The sequence below is a fragment of the Oncorhynchus keta genome, chromosome 29 (assembly GCF_023373465.1).
Source record: "Oncorhynchus keta strain PuntledgeMale-10-30-2019 chromosome 29, Oket_V2, whole genome shotgun sequence".
In the NCBI taxonomy this organism is placed as follows: domain Eukaryota; kingdom Metazoa; phylum Chordata; class Actinopteri; order Salmoniformes; family Salmonidae; genus Oncorhynchus; species Oncorhynchus keta.
The window spans coordinates 48383401-48401889 of NC_068449.1; the positions used below are offsets into that span (position 1 = coordinate 48383401).

General features: G+C 45.6%; 1 protein-coding gene across 14 annotated transcripts in view; it reads right to left on the reverse strand.

Moving 5' to 3' along the window:
* Nucleotides 1-1793: 1793 nt before the first annotated feature.
* The window catches only part of LOC118361866 (teneurin-3), a 510845-nt gene continuing 494149 nt past the window's right edge, over nucleotides 1794-18489 (reverse strand). For all 14 annotated transcript variants that reach the window (XM_052486681.1, XM_052486678.1, XM_052486675.1 and 11 more), the window contains 8 exons: nucleotides 16475-16771; nucleotides 11972-12197; nucleotides 11411-11739; nucleotides 10780-11288; nucleotides 9609-9888; nucleotides 9190-9457; nucleotides 8483-8613; nucleotides 1794-7333 (listed from right to left, as the gene is read on the reverse strand). In XM_052486681.1, the coding sequence (XP_052342641.1) occupies nucleotides 6578-7333; nucleotides 8483-8613; nucleotides 9190-9457; nucleotides 9609-9888; nucleotides 10780-11288; nucleotides 11411-11739; nucleotides 11972-12197; nucleotides 16475-16771 (2796 nt within the window). In that variant the 3' untranslated portion in view covers nucleotides 1794-6577. The remainder of the gene's footprint in view (nucleotides 7334-8482; nucleotides 8614-9189; nucleotides 9458-9608; nucleotides 9889-10779; nucleotides 11289-11410; nucleotides 11740-11971; nucleotides 12198-16474; nucleotides 16772-18489) is intronic.

An 18489-nucleotide genomic window follows, 5' to 3' on the forward strand; every position in this document is an offset into this window, starting at 1 on the left:
AGGTCACGCATATAAATAGACACTGCTCAATTGCTTAAAAATACGTAATCTTTGCCCATCTTCAGTTCATCTGCACTGAGGAAAAATACATGACAGGTGAAAACAAGATGGTGGAAGCTCATCAGTAGGTTGGCTTTCACCTGCTTAGTTTTTATGTTTTTCCACAATCAGTGCAGATAAAACAGGAGGTGGCTTTTTAGGCAATAGCGGAGGTGCACAGAGATGACAGCCCCCATGCACTTACCACAAATACCTCGTTCTGCTAACTTCACCGTATTGTACATTGCTCTCTGTTATTCTTTTTTATTTTGTATGGTCATTGGTACAGTATACATGACTCCAATTTTTGCTTCAACACACGGGAAAAGGTTTGTGTTGATTTATTGGCACATTGAACAATATTGCACGCTGTAGTTTAACATCTCAGTGGCTAAAACTGTTACGTGCAATCCGAGTTCTGCCATCCTTATGCACGTTCGCCATGAAGAGCTGTGTCTCAGTGGTACCACCAACACTAGAAAGACATTATGTGCAACCAACAGTAGATTATATAACACCTATGAACATATACACTCAGTGGTCAGTTTGTTAGGTACACCATCCCGTTATTGACAATGTTTCGCTCCTCCAAACAGAGTCATGTGGCCGTGGCTTGCTATACAAGGCAGGCACGCCAGTTCCAGTATCTCAGAAACGCCTGGCCTCCTGGGCTCTTCACACACTACAGTGTCTAGGGTTTACCGAGAACGGTGAGTCAGACAAAAATCATCCAGTCGGCACCAGTCCTGTGGGCCAAAACTGCTTGTTGATGAGAGGTTGAAGGAGAACAGGTAAATACTGTAACGGCGCAGTACAACAGTGGTGGGCAGAACGGAATCTCAGAACGCACAACTCGTCGGTCCTTGTCACGGATGGGCTACTGCAGCAGACGACCAGACCAGGCTCCACTCAGATCAGCTAAAAACAAGAAGAAAACGCTGCTTCTGCGGGCACGCGGTCACCAACCCTGCACAATTGAGGAGTGGAAATACATGACCTGGTCCGACAAATCCCTGTTCCTGTTGTGTCATGCTGATGGCATGATGGAGTCAGGATTTGGCCTTATCCTGCCTGGTGTCAATGGTGTGGGAAAGATTCTCCTGGCACACGTTAGGTCCCTTGATACAAATTGAACAATGTTTGAATGACACACCTTGAAGAATCCATGCCCCAAAGAATTCAGGCTGTTCTGAAGGCAAAGGGGTTACTATGTGGGTGTACCTAATAAACTGTATGTATATTCCATGTTCTGAGTGAGTATGTTAAAATAGAACACACACAGTGTATCCCAAGCCTTTATAATGTAACCAATGAACAGGTCAGATCCACTCGGCTTTGTCATTTCTATGGCCATTCCTTTATGTATTATGTTTACGCTATCATACACAAATTCTCTTTTTGAAAGCATCTTTCAGAGATATAACAATCAAGCAGGGGAGGGATTTCTATCTTCCTACAATAAATACATTAAAACAAAGGTGGATGGATTGATCCGGTCGGTCCATCACGTGAGGTAATAGGGGTGGCGATGATGGAGCAAGCATTTGCATCTGTTGAATTTAAACGGACTTCACAGTGGATCTACTAGCAGGTACTATAAGCAAACATGGGGATTAGAGTGGGATAGGTGTGTGTGTGTGTGTGTGTGTGTGTGTGTGTGTGTGTGTGTGTGTGTGTGTGTGTGTGTGTGTGTGTGTGTGTGTGTGTGTCGATCCAGTACGTTGAGAGTAAATAAAGAGCAGTTCAAGCAGAGCTTCAGAAACCTTTACAGTATGACATGTTTATTGTTATCATGATTGATCTCTGTTGGATCTTTAACATCTGGGAGATAAAAGGGATGGCATCCCCGGAAATGACCTTTCGGAGCTTACATTAAAATTGCACTTTAATTGCACTCTAAAACAGCAATGTTTGTTTATATAAAAACAATATCATTATGATGAAACTTTCGCAGAGGATGCTGATTGAAAAAAAGACAAGAAAAAAATGAACAAATCTCTAAATAAATTAAAAAGATATGTTGTAACTTCTTTACAAAGAGAGGACTGACTGACACGTTACAATTAAGATCACTTTTCGCCCGTCTGTTTCATTTTCAGAGAAAGAAAATAAATGACAAAATACATAGAAAAATCTTTATCGAATTCCCTCAATCTCCAAACCCAAAACATCAGCTAACCTGTGACTCTGGACAACAGGGTCTTAACAAAAATAAAAATACATTTTCTTTGCTCAAATTCCCAGCTAACACACAACCACCACACAACGTTGTCTCAACGTTGCAGTGTTTTCTGTTCCTTCAGCTCTGTAAACTGTGTGACATCACTAAACAGACGTGTGTTTTTTGTGATAGGGTGAGAGGTGGCTGTGGTGGTGCTAGTGGTGACATCACTATAGACATCATTCTCCTTCTTCATCACTTCTAAAAACAAAATGGCGGCAAGATAATATTTATGACGATGCTGGTGCACGACGCTGGCACACGACTCAGCGTTTCGGTCAGCAGTGGTCCCAATCCCATGAGCCTCTCCTTCTAAAGTCAGGATATTCTTTGAGAAAGGAAATTCCTCTACCTAATCACCGTCTTCAGACAAAGCGGAAGGTAGGTATGATGCTTTTAGAGACACTGATCTAAGGCCAGTTTTGTGTTTTACCCCCTAATGGTTAAGTAGGATTGGAGTTGGAGGCTGATCCTATATCTGTGCCTAAGGGGAAGCTTCTACCTAGAGGACAGACATAAAGGTCTATGGCCTGGCATCAACCAGCACTTTAAGGTTATTGTATGGACTACGCATTAAGCAATAACGCTGTTACAATGTAGTGCAATATAATACAGAAGCATTTAACCATGTTACCATGTAGATATGTAAATGTCTGTTCTAACATGGATGGGAAACAATGACTGACGGATGGATGGGCGTTTTACTTTGTAAGCATGCAAACAATACCCAGAACACACTGCTTCCTGCATGTTTGTGGGATGACCTCTTTTTCAACCCCGAAACACCATATGCTCCCCTCCTTCGAGCACGTGTGTGTCCGCTCCAATAGGAGGTGTCTAACACATTGTTAGACTGCAACATTCGACTGAGTAAAACAGAACAGCACTGAAAGTGTATGTTTGTCTAATTTGGGGGAAGTGTTATTTTGAGAGATCAGCAAAGTCAAAAGGAAAACTCAGTATGTTGAGTCCTGATCTTAAGCCACTGTATGTGGCTGGGCTACTGCACTTTCGGCTGACGATGGGGGAGAGGGGGGCATCATAGTAGCAATGTGATACAGCAGGGGTAGGATCAACTAGGATTCCCCCTGCAGAATAAATGGCACATGGTACAGACCAAGACCAACCAATAACACCAGAGAAAATCTGACAACAACATAGTCAAATCAACACACAAACAACCTGGGAGTATAAGTCCTTCCACCTTCTGTCCACCTTGTCACACACATGAATAGAAAAATAAGCTCGGCAATACAATTCAATGATTGATATATATATATATATTGAAAAAATCACAAAGCAAAAAACAATACTTTCTCATTCGTGTTTTTTTTTAAATTTTTTTACAATCTGTTTAGAAAATAAACAGATTTGAACTACTGTATGAGGCGGTCACATTGACTGAAAAAGCAACATGGAAAACATCTGAGGAAGGGTGTTGTAATCTTCTGTTTGGGTGGCAGGTTGACGCTTATTTTCACGAGTCTTGTCCTAGAGGCACAACAGAGCGCTTTCCCCTTAAGGCCAGCTGGAAAGTCAAAGTTGGCTATATTGGAAAAATCCACGAAAACTAAAATTAGCTTTTTGGTCTTAATTCAAGGATAGGATTAGGCATTAGGGTTAGTAGTATGGTTAAGGTTAGTGTTAATGTTATGACTTCATGGCTGAGCCAGCTCGTGACCACTCTGCAGAGCTGCCTCCAGAACAACATTCATGACGAAAAACGCTAATCTGCGTTTGGGTATGGCTCCTGGGGATGTAGAGTTCGTGTGACTGGCTAAGTTTCCTCAAGTGTCGTTCAGATCATCACAACAACAACAATCTTTGAAATGGTCTTAGTTTGGTGTTAAAAAAACTTTTCTTTCTCTTTCTGTGGGTGAATATGTGTGTTATCCCCCTCAGACAGAGAGATGAGTAGGGAGTAGGGATAGTTAGTTCATAATGCTGATGTCATCTTCATCGCCCTGGCAACTCCTTTACACTCCACTCACTAGCCATTTAGGCTATGTCGGAAAAATTACCCAGAGTGCACATAGAGCCGTTTGTAGGCTTTTCCCAGGTTTATTCGCTCTCTCTTTTCCCCTCTGGAACTCAAGCTAAACTCTGCCCCTTTTCTCTATCTAATGAACCGTTTGATGCGATTGTGTTTGTAATATCTTGCTTTCAAGCCATGTTTAGCATAAAAAGTGAAGTTGGAGGAATACATTTACGAGCATGATGTTAAATGGTCCCTTGGATTATGGTGGTGTTGTCTCTGTTCAAGTCAAGAGGCTCGTATTTGGTTCTGTTCAGTTCTCACTGCTGCAGCCCTATCTGTGCTCTCTGTGCTGGTACAAGGAACATGAGTTCAGCTCTTCCTAACGTAGGTAGAGAAAGAGCAAAGAGCTATAGTGGTTTGGACTGGAAAATTCTGGAAACGATCCCAAAATTACCAGGTTTTTCATAATTCTCAATTGGATGAATCTTCCAATAGGAATTTCTGGAAAACCTGGGAATTTTGGGAACGTTTTTGGAATTTTCCATCCTTAATAGTGATTATGAGAAGCTTTCACGTTTGAGCTGAACAGAGATCTAAGAAACAGCCTGGATTTGTTATAGGAAAGGCAGAAATGATATTTAGGTAAGACAACCAAGGTGTTTTGTTTTCAAACCCTCTTGCTGAGAAGGGCAAGTGGCCCTTCCTTGTGTCCTACTCAAAAGGACTTAAGGTTGAAAGGCTATTTCCACAAGGTAGGATATACTACCGTACCATACAGCCAAACTATTCTGCTGCCCTTGATAGTAGTAGTCTAGTATTTCCTAAGACATATGGTTGTCTGACTGACATCGACCATTCAACTGACACTTTTCGAATACAAAATATAAGTGCCAAAACAAAACGTGGTTCATCTCAGATATCAGGGAATCTGATCAATGAAGGCAAGAAAATGTAAAACCCAAACCCAAATATTCTCAATGCAGAAATCAACAATACAGTAGAGTTGATTTTTTAAAATGTTATTTAAATAAGCATTACCATGAATTATAATAGGATAAAATATTGAAAACTTAATGAAGAGTATAAACAGTAACGCATGACGAAGGAAAAAAAAAATCTTCATATTTTTTACAATTTTATTTTTTATGTATAAACACTGTACATAAATTACTTTCTCTAAGAGGCTAATATTGATGTATGGATAAGTTTGGAATTTTTCATCTTAATAAAAAAATCCATAAAGATACTGTCTCACGTTGTTTTTCAAAAGATTGGTTGGATATGATTCTTTCATTTCATTTAATTGATTAACTTCCTCCATACATACACACACAAATTGTCTCCATTGTACACACACACACACACACACACACACACACAGACAGACAGACAGACAGACAGACAGACAGACAGACAGACAGACAGACAGACAGACAGACAGACAGACAGACAGACAGACAGACAGACAGACAGACAGACAGACAGACAGACAGACAGACAGACAGACAGACAGACAGACAGACAGACAGACAGACAGACAGAGACAGAGACAGACAGACAGACAGACAGACAGACAGACAGACAGACAGACAGACAGACAGACAGACAGACAGACACGCACACAACCTCCCGATTCCCAAAACGTCCCACTTTGATCTAGTATTGGTAAAGATGTCACTTGGTGGGAGCCGTTTTGTCCCTTTTGGAAAGAAAAGCAGAAGAACAAGCAAGTGGTTTCAACAAGTGGTTTTAACTGTCTAGTTACCACCATTGGAGACCCATGGTCCTACTGCGAACAACAACACTACCTTTTTCAGTACGCAAAGGTCAAAGGTCAGTCATCAGGATGTAGAATCAGATTATAGACGTTGTCCTTTGTAAGAAACCAGAAGGCTTTTTTTCTATTCGTCCAGACGTGTTGTAGTGTTATGCGTACGTAAACACATTTCTTCTTTCTTTTTAAAATATTTTTTCCGAAAGCAAATTCAGGAAGTCTATTTAAAAAAAACAAACATTTTTTTCTCCTTTCACAAACCGAGAGTTTTGACTTTTTTTTCTCTCTTCAAGAGAGTCCACAGTCCATTCAACGCTGTATAGCACATGGGACAAACATCTGCGTCAGTTGGAGCCGTTTTGTTTGATTTTCAAGCCCCACAGTGGTAGTATTAGGTATAGTTCAGGTTGATATATTTCTACATTTTACTGTTTGTTTCAGCTAGTCGGCGCTAAACACAGCACTAGCCTGGACCCTCCCCCTTTTTAGAGAAAAGGGGGGAGGCGAGGGGGCAGGATTTGGAGGGGGTAGTCTCTTTGGCGGCCAGTGCCGAGGATTCTGTCTGTTACCTCTTCCCTATTTCACTCTGCCTGAGGAACTGGATGTTGTTAGCGGAGTCTGCTAGCTCGGGGTACTGCTCTATGGAAAGGACGTAGTACCCGTCGTAGCCCAGCACCTTCCCTCCGCTCAGCAGCTGCCTCTTCTCCCCCTCCGTCCACAGCCTCACCCCCTCCTCCCCCTCCCTCACCCGTTGTTGCTCCCTGGACCAAGCACTCGACAACGCCTTCTGCCTGGCCTGCTCCAGCACACGCGCCTTCTCCTCGTCCAGAGTCATGCCGTAGCGCACGTGGAGCGCCAGAGCGCCGTACTGCAGCTCCACGTCGGCGAAGCGCCGAGTTCTGCCGTTCACCACGGTGGTGGACTGGGACACAGTCACGTTGACTCCGTTCTCCAGGGACTTCCTCCCGCTTGTCAGCCTCAGTGCTCCCAGGTCGCTCTCCGGGAGGCTGGTCTTGATGAAGTAGTGCGTGTCGCGTCCCTCCACCGTGAAGTGCAGGTCCTCCAGGTAGAACGCATTGTTGAGGACGGCGGCGACCTTGATGCAGTCCTCGTTGGCGATGTTCAGAGCGTTGGTGACCACACGGCCCTGCGTCACCGCCAACATGACACCCTTACCGATCAGCGACTTGGCGGTGGCGAACCACAGCCAGGGTTTCTCCCGGTTGGAGCGCCGGCGGCTCAGCTGGATCTCCGGCATCCTCTCGAAGGACAGGAAAGCCTTGGCTTGCCGGGTCACTTCCTGTTGCACCCCCGAGATGGACTGATGGGAGGAGTCAGAGAAGGGGGAGAAGAGAGGGAGGAGAGAGAGGAGAGAAAAGTTACACAGATATCAAATCCGAACTCTCTCTCCTTGTTATGGACAGATATAACCGAAACCTTTATGGGGTTGCTCTAGCCTCAGTATGTAAAGCCTGTTGTGTTTCTTTACCCACTGGAGACACTGTGGTTAAATCCATGTTGTTTCCATGCCATTTCAATGAAATTACGTTGAATCAACGTAGAATAGATGTTGTAATTGATGTCTGTGACCGGTGGGTGGCTATTCCCCTAGTACTGTGTTATCTCAACAAAAAAAATATATATTCTCCAAAAAACGAGGGACAATATGAAACCAAATCCCAGATTGACATGGTGAAGAAGTGTCCCAGCTTTAGTCATTCAAAGGTTCCCTTTCTTCTAGAAATGTCCTATTTATATGGAGACAAAACACGGAATATTGTTTTAGGAAGAAAAAGATCACAGGGAGAACTTTGTTTGTTTGTCATGAGAAAAACCCTAACTTGCAACGACAACAAAAAAGTTGTTTTCTAGATCAATGCTTAGTTGTTTTTTTTAAGAAATATGGGATTGTTGGGTTTGTGAGGAGCAACAGAACAGCTTGTTAATTTCACACAGAGAGAAGAAGAAGAAGCGACAGTCATGGCAACGTAGTTAAACCAATAAGGGACTCATTTGCACTTCAAATACGTGTGTATAATGACTTTATTTAAAGACAAACCGGAGGATGATTCAGCTGCGGTATAATTGGTGTGTGTGTGTCTGTGTGTCTGTGTGTGTGTGTGTGTGTGTGTGTGTGTGTGTGTGATTTCTCTGTACTTTGTAGCCTTGGGTGAACTGTGGACCCCCCCTGAAAGTTGTTTGTCTCTTCTTCACTGGCGGTGCATCATAACAAGGTAAATCAACACGGCGGGTCGGTTGGTCTTCCAGCCAGCTGTGCTGTGAGATTGTGGTCGTAGTTCCAGAGGGGGGATACGTCATACCGGAAGGTTGTAATAAACCAGAATAAGGCGGAAGGATATGACAGTGGAGATAGAGGGTAAATTAACCCCAGAGAGGCAGACAGTACGATAGTGGCAATACAGAGTAAATAAGCGGAAGGGAGGGAGGAAGGCGGAGGGATACTACATACCGGCAGGTCGTCCCAGAGCTGGCTCTTCTTCATCTCCAGGGATGGCTGTGTGAGGTCGAACTTGGGGATGGGGAACCCGGGGATGGCGTTGTGAAGGTGGAACCCAAACGTCACCAGCCAGATATTGACATCTGTAACCATGGGAAAGTGAATTACATTGTGACCATGAGAGAATAGACCACTGAGGGAAATGATGTCCCAATGTTTCAGATTAGGATAGGACGAACTGGATTGTCCCGAGGGGTAAATAGTCATTTCGAGTCATACCTTTCATGTTTAGCCAGAACTATTATCATGTGGAAAGGGTAACTGCTGAAAACAATAGCAATATCATGGTGATGCATAGCAATGAGGTAATATGCCACCGCTAGACAATTACTAAAGTTCACAGCCATAAAATATTCATACTAATAGTCTATTCACAATAGACTGTTTATCTATGGTCATCAAGCAATGACAACGTGTCCCTACTGTATTGCCATAACAGGCCTTACCGTTCTACAGAGCAAGGTACCAGACATATATAATTGTATCTGCTTACCTAAGCTATGGGGAGTAAATCAGAGTGCATTAAAGGTCGCATCACAGTCCCTTATCTGTGATGTACTCCATTTGTGACATACTCATTCTCCTATAAACCATCTAGAAGGTTCATGTCTTACATAAAGCTACAAGCAGTCAACTAGAGTGAATTCACCGTCTCCCACCTGTGACGTACTCCTTGACCTCGTGAACTTTGCTGACAGGGTTGTTGTTCCGGAACATGTAAAGGTTGAACGGCGCCGGGTCTTTCCCGACTCTCGTCCACGTCCCGATGTCTGGGGTGGTCCAGCGCCCCGCCGGGATGTCATAGTCCCGGTCGCCGAAATGCAGCAGGCGGGTCAGGGGGTCGTAGAGACCCCCGTGGAAGCCGATCACCAGGACAAAGTCGGGGTTGGAGTCAAAGTAGACCTCGCCGTAGGCCGTGTACTGCACCTAGAAAATAATCATAAAATACAATGAATAACTATCACCTTGCTGGATAGGTAGATTTAGACTAGCTTTTATTGGACATAAAGTCCAACTAACAACACATAGAGGATCGGGGACTGTACATGAGGCCTTTCCAACTGGTCTGAAACCTTACCTGCTTCAGAAGAAGCCCATTACTACTGAACACTGCTAGAGGGGTTCCGGTGTTGTCACAGGCGATATAGAACTCCTCTCCGCTACTGATCTCCATGGCGAAGAGGTGTCCCTGCAGGTCGTAGTAGAGAGACGTGATCTCTGAGCTGCTGTGGTTGTAGACGTGAGTGATCCTGGTCGGGTAGTTCAGGTCTGCATAGAAGAACTGCAGGTGCTGGCCCAGGCTGGTTCTGGAGGCCACACGGCGGCCCAACCCGTCGTAGCGGTACTGGATGGTCCAACTGTTGGGGGAAGGGAGGGATAGAAAGAGAGATTTTACAATTAGGAAACATTACAGAGTATTAACAGTAGTGAATTATTTGAAACAATTTACACATTTACAAGAATTATCATCAAACAACACAATACAAATGAAATATATATTCCCCCTCCCCCGCAAAAAAACGTCAGTGGTCCAAGTTTGGGTATGGATGGTACAGTCCGGTGGGGTAAGGATGGTACAGTCCGGTGGGGTATGGATGGTACAGTCTGGTGGGGTAAGGATGGTACAGTCCGGTGGGATAAGGATGGTACAGTCCGGTGGGGTAAGGATGGTACAGTCTGGTGGGGTAAGGATGGTACAGTCAGGTGGGGTAAGGATGGTACAGTCTGGTGGGGTAAGGATGGTACAGTCCGGTGGGGTATGGATGGTACAGTCCGGTGGGGTAAGGATGGTACAGTCCGGTGGGGTAAGGATGGTACAGTCCGGTGGGGTAAGGATGGTACAGGTAAGGATGGTACAGTCCGGTGGGGTATGGATGGTACAGTCCGGTGGGGTAAGGATGGTACAGTCCGGTGGGGTATGGATGGTACAGTCCGGTGGGGTAAGGATGGTACAGTCCGGTGGGGTATGGATGGTACAGTCCGGTGGGGTAAGGATGGTACAGTCCGGTGGGGTAAGGATGGTACAGTCCGGTGGGGTATGGATGGTACAGTCCGGTGGGGTAAGGATGGTACAGTCCGGTGGGGTAAGGATGGTACAGTCCGGTGGGGTAAGGATGGTACAGTCCGGTGGGGTAAGGATGGTACAGTCCGGTGGGGTATGGATGGTACAGTCCGGTGGGGTAAGGATGGTACAGTCCGGTGGGATATGGATGGTACAGTCCGGTACGGTCACCAATCGTCCAACTAACCTGTTGCCTTTGCTGTAGACGCGTTCCAGAAGGCCCTTGGAGTTGTACTCAAAGATCTCAGCTCCTCTCTGTCTCAGGAACCCGTCATCGTCCAACCGGTACTGAACGTCCCCGAGCCGCGTGATGCGGTCTCGGAGGTCGTAGCGTAGCGGGGTGAGCCGGGCGCTGTTACCCGGGTTGAGCAGGTGGAGGTTGCCGTTCAGGTCGTAGTTGTATCGCCACATCATCTTCTCGTTGAGGTAGACCGTCTGGAGCTGACCGTCCACGTCGTACTCGTAACCATACTTGGTCGTGTTGGCGAACGGTCCGATCTTGATCTCGCGTTTGGTCACCCGGCCCATGTTGTCATACTGGATGGTGATCCAGTACATGAGGGATCTGAAGATCTCGTACTGGATCTCCTTGATCCGTCCGTGGACGTCGAAGTGCTTGGTGTAGGTCATGACGGCCGTGGAGATGATCTGGTTGATATCGTAGTAGATCACGCCGAACTTTCCGAATTGTTCCACCTTTAAATCAAATTAAACTTTAATGAATTAAAGTGCATTTAAATCACAAACACACTTTCAGTAAAATAATGAAATGTGAGAAAGGTTTTTTAAAGGTTTTAGACGTGATTGAAGAACCTCACCTTCCCGGAGATGTCGTCAAACTGGTAGAGGTCGATGGGCAGCGGCGTCTCGTTGATGACAGCCTGCATGCTGGTGACCCGGAAGCTGTTGTCGTAGGTATAATCAAACCGTGCGTTCACCATGCCGTCCTCACTGAACCGGAAGATCTGCCGGTCCACCAACGGTCCAATCTGCCGGTACCGGATGGAACAGATGAACCCTTCGCTCTGGAGGTTCACCGTCTTCAGCACACCGGCTGTCTCGTCGTAGGTGAAGCTAACCCTCGTAGAATCATATAAGATCTCCGCCATTTTGTTCTGTCGTCGGTACTTGTAGAGAATTCTACGACCTGTTGATATAGAAGTGGGCGGTTATTCTGTGTACAACACCAACATAAATTCCTAGCAATATTTGTTGAATGGCAATACAGTTTTAGGGAAGTTTTCTTAAAGTTTCTGAAAATGTACTCTCTTTTTTTGTGATAATATATATATATTTTTTAACTTGATGACAGACGAGACAAAGACGTTAGACACACTCCACACATAACACAACCATAACAGCTCTGACAGTTGTCTGACCTGTCCCTAGGTGGGCCACTCTGAGGAGCTGTCCGTCTTCGCTGTAGTCAACGGTGACCGAGGCGTTGCTCTCCGGGGGGTTGTAAATGTTGCGATAGTAGCCCAGGGAGCGGATGGTCTGCATGGTGTGACGGGCCACCGAAGGCATGGTGACAGCAGACAGGCGGTCCAACAGGTCGTAGTCAAAGATGTACTGACGCTGGCTGTGGAGCAGGAGCACCATGGACTGGAGGGAGGAGGACAGGGGAGGGAAAGGAGGATGGGAGGAAAGGAGGAGGGGCATTGATGGGAGGAAAGGGAGAGAGAGAGAGAGAGAGAGAGAGAGAGGAACAATTAACGGCACAATTAATTAACTCTAATGTACATTACAAATTCAAATGGAGCGCTAAACCAGGTATTAACATTCCATTTCCTGAAAGATTTTCTCTCTTTTAATTGAGTTATCCTTGACCTCCCTCCTCCTTCCCTCCCTCCCTACCTCTCAGTATCTAAACGCAGAACTCTGTTAAATGCACTCCACTGCATTAATTCTACAGTGTTCTGTAATTATTGGCCTTCTTCTCCTCCTGTGTGTGTGTGTGTGTGTGTGTGTGTGTGTGTGTGTGTGTATGTGTGGAGTAGTGTAGGGTCTACCTACTAATCTAATAAAGGTAGGCACCAGCGGAAGTCACAATCACCAAACAGCAGGTAATTAGCTACTTTGCATAGCGGCGGGGGGGGAGAGTGGAAGTGGATGAGTACATCTGAAATGGCACCCTGTTCCCTATGTAGTGTAATACTTTTGACCGGGGCCCATGGGGCTGTGGCTAAAAGTACTGCACTACATAGGGAACAGGCTACCATTTGGGACGCAGTCGCTATGCTAGCTAGCAGACGGTTGGTCGTGATTTCAACAACATTTTTTTTATTTACTGAAGAACGAGGCCCATAAGTAGGAAGTAGGAAGGTATGGCTCAGAATAGATGAGCAGAGAGCATCTTACTGAGTCAATAACAACAACATCATCACTCCAGTCCCTCCAGGATTCAGATATGCATCTCTGTCTGCCTCAGTGCCTTAATGTGTGTGTGTATTGTGTGTGTGTGTGTACGCGGAGGTTTGTTTGTGTCTCTCTCTCTGAAGAGGGAGTCTGCCTGGAGGATCCTTCACCTTGTCTGTCATACATGGACAGACATTAACACAAGCTCCCCAGGCACTGTGTTTGTGTCCCTGTGTATGTTTGTCTGTCTGTTTCTCTGTATGTGTGTGTGTGTCTATGTGTGTGTGTGAGTGTGTGGCTACTGTGGCAACATATGTTTAGCCGGGGATATTTCTCTTGCTGGTCACTCTACCAGAGCTCTTGGCTGGCAGGCAACCACTGGGTGGCTGGGTGGGCGGCGAGTGTGTTGTTGTGTGTGTTTGTGCAGGCAGGCAGACGACGACGACCGGGTGGGAGGGAGGGTGTTGGGGGAAACCATACATATTTCATGAGCGAACAGACAAAGGCACGCACACACTTTTCAGCCCTGTTCCAAACTTATACTGAACTGAAATATAAACAATTTCAAAATTTTACAGAGTTACAGTTCATAAGGAAATCAGTCAATTGAAATAAAATCATTAGGCCCTGATCTATGGATTTCACATGACTGGGAATACAGATATGCATCTGTTGGTCACAGATACCTGAAAAACATAAAAGTTTGGGCGTGGATCAGACAACCAGTCAGTACCTGGTGTGACCACCATTTGCCTCATGCAGCGCGACACATCTCCTTCACATAGAGTTGATCAGGCTGTTGATTGTGGCCTGTGGAATGTTGTCCCACTCCTCTTCAATGGCTTTGCGAAATTGCTGGATATTGGCGGGAAGTTGAACACGCTGTTGTACACGTCGATCCAGAGCATCCCAAACATGCTCAATGGGTGACATGTCTGGTGAGTATACAGGCCTTGGAAGAACTGGGACATTTTCAGCTTCCAGGAATTTTGAACAGTTCCTTGCATGAGGTGATGACCTCAGGATCTCATCACGGTATCTCTGTGCATTCAAATTGCCATTGATAACATTTAATTGTATTCATTGTTTCTAGTTTATGCCTGCCCAGGTAGCCTAGTGGTTAGAGAGTTGGACTAGTAACCGAAAGGTTGCAAGATTGAATCCCCGAGCTGACAAGGTAAAAATCTGTCATTCTGCCCCTGAACAAGGCAGTTAACCCACTGTTCCTAGACCGTCATTGTAAATAAGAATGTGTTCTTAACTGACTTGCCTAGTTAAATAAAGGTAAAATAAAATAAATAAAAAACTGATCGCCCATACACGTGTGGTCTGAGTTTGTGAGGCCGGTTGGACGTACTGCCAAATTCTCTAAAACGACGTTAGAGGAGGCTTATGGTGGAGAAATGAACATTCAATTCCCCGCTCCCTAAAAACTGAAGACATCTGTGGCATTGCGTTGTGGGGCAACATTTCTGGTAACTTTTATTTCAGCTGATGAAACATGGGACCAATACTTTACATGTTGCGTTTATATTTTTGTTCTGTGTAGTTTTGTCATTATGTAAACGTAACCTCTGTGATCGTCTCTACAATTTGTCCTAAAAGTGAGAAGGGAAGAAAAGTTTCTGCTACTCTGGGGTATCAGCCTGGGATCTCTCTCTCTCTCTCTCTCTCTTTCTGTGTCCCACCCACCCACCCTCTCTCTCTCTCTGTTCTCTCTGTGTTGTGTCCCTGTGGCCTCCTCATGCTGTCTAAACCCCGGCTCCAGCCTCCTCCTCTCCCCTGGGTCTCGTTTCCATAACTCTGGTCTTCACTAGTCCCTCTTAAGCCATCGCTCTGTACACTCAAATCCACAAACAATGTCCGTTTTATCTCCCTGCTGTTGCTCTCCCCCTCTCTCTCTCTCTCTCTCTCTCTCTCTCTCTCTCCCTCTCTGTCTCTCTCTCTCCCGCTCTCTCTCTCTCTCTCTCCCTCTCTCTCTCTCTCTCTCTCTCTCTCTCACTCCCTCCCTCTCTTTGTCTCTTTCTCTATATATTCCCTTACTACCTAAAGGGAATATGGTCCTTTTATAGTCTGTGCAGATTCCCTTGTATATTTTTCAAACATCTTTTCTGTTTTGACACTCATAGCTTTCAAGGGGGCCTTCAATTACTTTTGTGGCTTTTTTCCCCCCACTGTTTTCATCTTCAGAAAATAACCTTGTGTTTTTTGTGCTGACAATGAAAATAGACAACTATTCCCACCACTAATCCGTTTGTCACTGGAGACGCGTCGGTCTCTACAGATTTGAACAGCTCGTCTCTGGTTAAAGAGGGACAGACAGTGGTTGTGTTTGTGTGTGTGGGTGTATGGGTAAAGCTTACTGGGCGTGCATAGGGGAGAATCACAGTGTACTTAGCACCTGATGCCGTAATGCCAGGGTGTAGGAACACTAATGCTTTAGCACACAGCGGAGTGGAGTTTAAGGGGGACATTTTGACAGTAAACAAGCGGCGCTGCGTTTGACATTGACCATGCCGGTTCAGCTACTCACCAAAACACCAGTTGGAATGCAATAGATCGGCGATGCAAGTGCATTCACACTTAGTCATCAAGTACTTTTTCACAACGTTTTTGTGCATCGTCAATATGGGGTGTTTTCTGGTGTTGCTGATCATGGCACCAGAGTGTGTGTATGCGTGTGTGGGTGTATGCGTGTGGGTGTGTATGCGTGTGTGGGTGTATGCGTGTGTGGGTGTATGCGTGTGGGTGTGTATGCGTGTGTGGGTGTATGCGTGTGGGTGTGTATGCGTGTGGGTGTGTATGCGTGTGTGGGTGTATGCGTGTGTGTGTGTATGCGTGTGTGTGTATGCGTGTGTGTGTGTATGCGTGTGTGGGTGTATGCGTGTGTGGGTGTATGCGTGTGTGTGTGTATGCGTGTGTGTGTGTATGCGTGTGTGGGTGTATGCGTGTGTGGTGTGTATGCGTGTGTGGGTGTGTGTATGCGTGTGTGTGTGTATGCGTGTGTGTGTGTATGCGTGTGTGGGTGTATGCGTGTGTGGGTGTATGCGTGTGTGTGTGTATGCGTGTGTGTGTGTATGCGTGTGTGTATGCGTGTGTGGGTGTATGCGTGTGTGGGTGTATGCGTGTGTGTGTGTATGCGTGTGTGTGTGTATGCGTGTGTGGGTGTATGCGTATGTGGGTGTATGCGTGTGTGGGTGTATGCGTGTGTGGGTGTATGCGTGTGTGGGTGTGGGTTTTTCAACAGGCAGCACGTTTCCACAACTGACAGCACGTTTTCTGAGCAATAAAATGTCAAAGACTGTAAAGACACAGCAGCAAGTGATTGTCATTGAAGAACTCTGTAGAAAAGGAGTCCCACGCATAATAGAGACACACATGATTGTACACAAATGTAAGCAAGGTTTGAAATGATTACGTTTTATCTGTTTGGGCTTCTCGCGGTCAATTTGCAGTCTACAAATGATGTCCCGGACCCCCTGACCATCCGGTTCAGAATCTAGTTGATCATTCCTATTTCCTACCTTATCCAGGTATGTATAACTCCAGGTCTTTCCATCGGCGAACACTCGGGATACAATCCTCCCTTGACCATCGTACTCCACCCTCTCGGTGGTGGGACCCCTCTGTAGGCTGGTCACCTGCCCCGTGCTGGAGTAGGTAAGGTTGACTGATAGCAGCTTACTGCTAGGGACCCACAGAGTAGGGTGGCCCTGGGTGTCATACACGATCTTCAGCAGGAACTTCCTGTGGTCGTCGTAGATCTTTTCTGTCCGGAGAGTTCGGTCGTAATCCACCGAGAGAAGGTTTCTGCCGTTTACCTTGAGAGAAAAGAAGAAGGGTTGGACAGTTTTAGCTTAAATAGGTTTGCAGTCTAAGGAGTAATGTTTATTAACAATACATTATTTCGACTTTATTCAGATTTGGACAGATTGTTGAACTTTTAAAACAAAAATCTAACAAACACACAGGAGAAATGATGAAACTGTGAACTGAACCGGCTTTCAAAGTAAATTCCCGACACAGAACCGCTATTTATCGCCTCACAATGACCCCGCTGTTTGTTTAAACCGCTATTTACCGTGATCGATTCTCAAGACCGACACTAAATTAATTTAAGGGATTCTTAGCATTTGATTAGCCGTTATTGTGAAGGGAGATTCATTAAAGTGAGAGGCTGGCTGGCGTGTGTTCAAACTTTTGCTCTTGACTGCTTTTACAACCCCCCCCCCTAGGAATTCAGCGAGGTGGAGAGACAGAGAGAATGAGAAAGCGAGAGAAAGAAAAAGAGAGAACCAGAATGACCAAGAAAGAGAGCGAGAGAGAATAAGAATAATATTGTGGTGGAGACCATGCAGTCTCTCTCTCAGCCTGGGAGCTGTTTCTCATTTGAAGATGACAGGGGCCTTCGGAATGCCTCCGAGACACACCGAGACACTAGCCAACAGAACGTGACCTCGGCCTCAATTTATTCCCCATAAGAAAGCATGTCACTTCCTGCTGGGATGAATGCCGTGGGGACACCCACCTAGCCTACATGCCCGCACCACCATCAGATTTTCATGTTGCCAGCAGAGTGAGGGAACGAGAAAAAACAGCAGTGGATAGATGTCAATATGGCCTTCATGTAGTTTTTTTGTTGTAAGCGAAGGCCCCTGATTCCTCCTGGACATTCTTCAGTAATGAGACGAGGAGGCTGAGATCCAGACAGAAATAAAGTGCTTCCCAAATGCCACCCTACTCTCTACATAGTGCACATACAGTGTCCCTATGGGTCTTGGTCAAAAGTGGTGCACTGTATAGGGAATAGGGTGCCATTTGGGACATACAGAGTCGTCTTTGGAGAGAGAGAGAGAGATGAAGACAGACACTGGAAGGAGGAGTGGTTAACACCTTGGAGACCAGCCCTCTTCTCTGACAGAGGGAACGGCTCAGAATATGCAACCCCACCATTAGATGTAGCAGGAAGTGTGTGCTTGTGTCGTTGTGTGTCCCATTAGCTTTAGTTCACGTAGCGGAGGCATCCGATATGGGAATTAGGGGATGACCCCTCGAGGAGTCAGCAGGAAAACAGAAGTCTACCTTTTCCTTTTGTTGGATAGATGGTAATGATTTTCAGATATTGTCTTTGATGTTGGAGGAGACAAAACATTCCGACAATAACGCATCGTCGTCCCCCGCTGACAAACTGACACTAATTAGATGGTGATAACGAGGAGACGGAAAGGCTGACAATGAACCGAAGACTATTTGATATGGAAAATAGTCTCACTCCCTTTCAGTGGTTAAATCCATATTGTAGTTAGCAACAAACCCCGACCAAGACCCGTCCTATATTGTAGCCTATATTTGAATGACGACGTGGTAATAACGAGAAGGAAGTGGCAGCCAAAGATCTGACTAAATCACCTCAGAGGGAAGAGAGTGAAACCCCAACTGCTAGAATCCACATCAGAAACCCTTAGACAGGTAGTAATGATGTTTTAACCAGCTATGCATGTTGGGAAGTGTGTGAAAGGTGCCAAGCTGTCACAGCAAA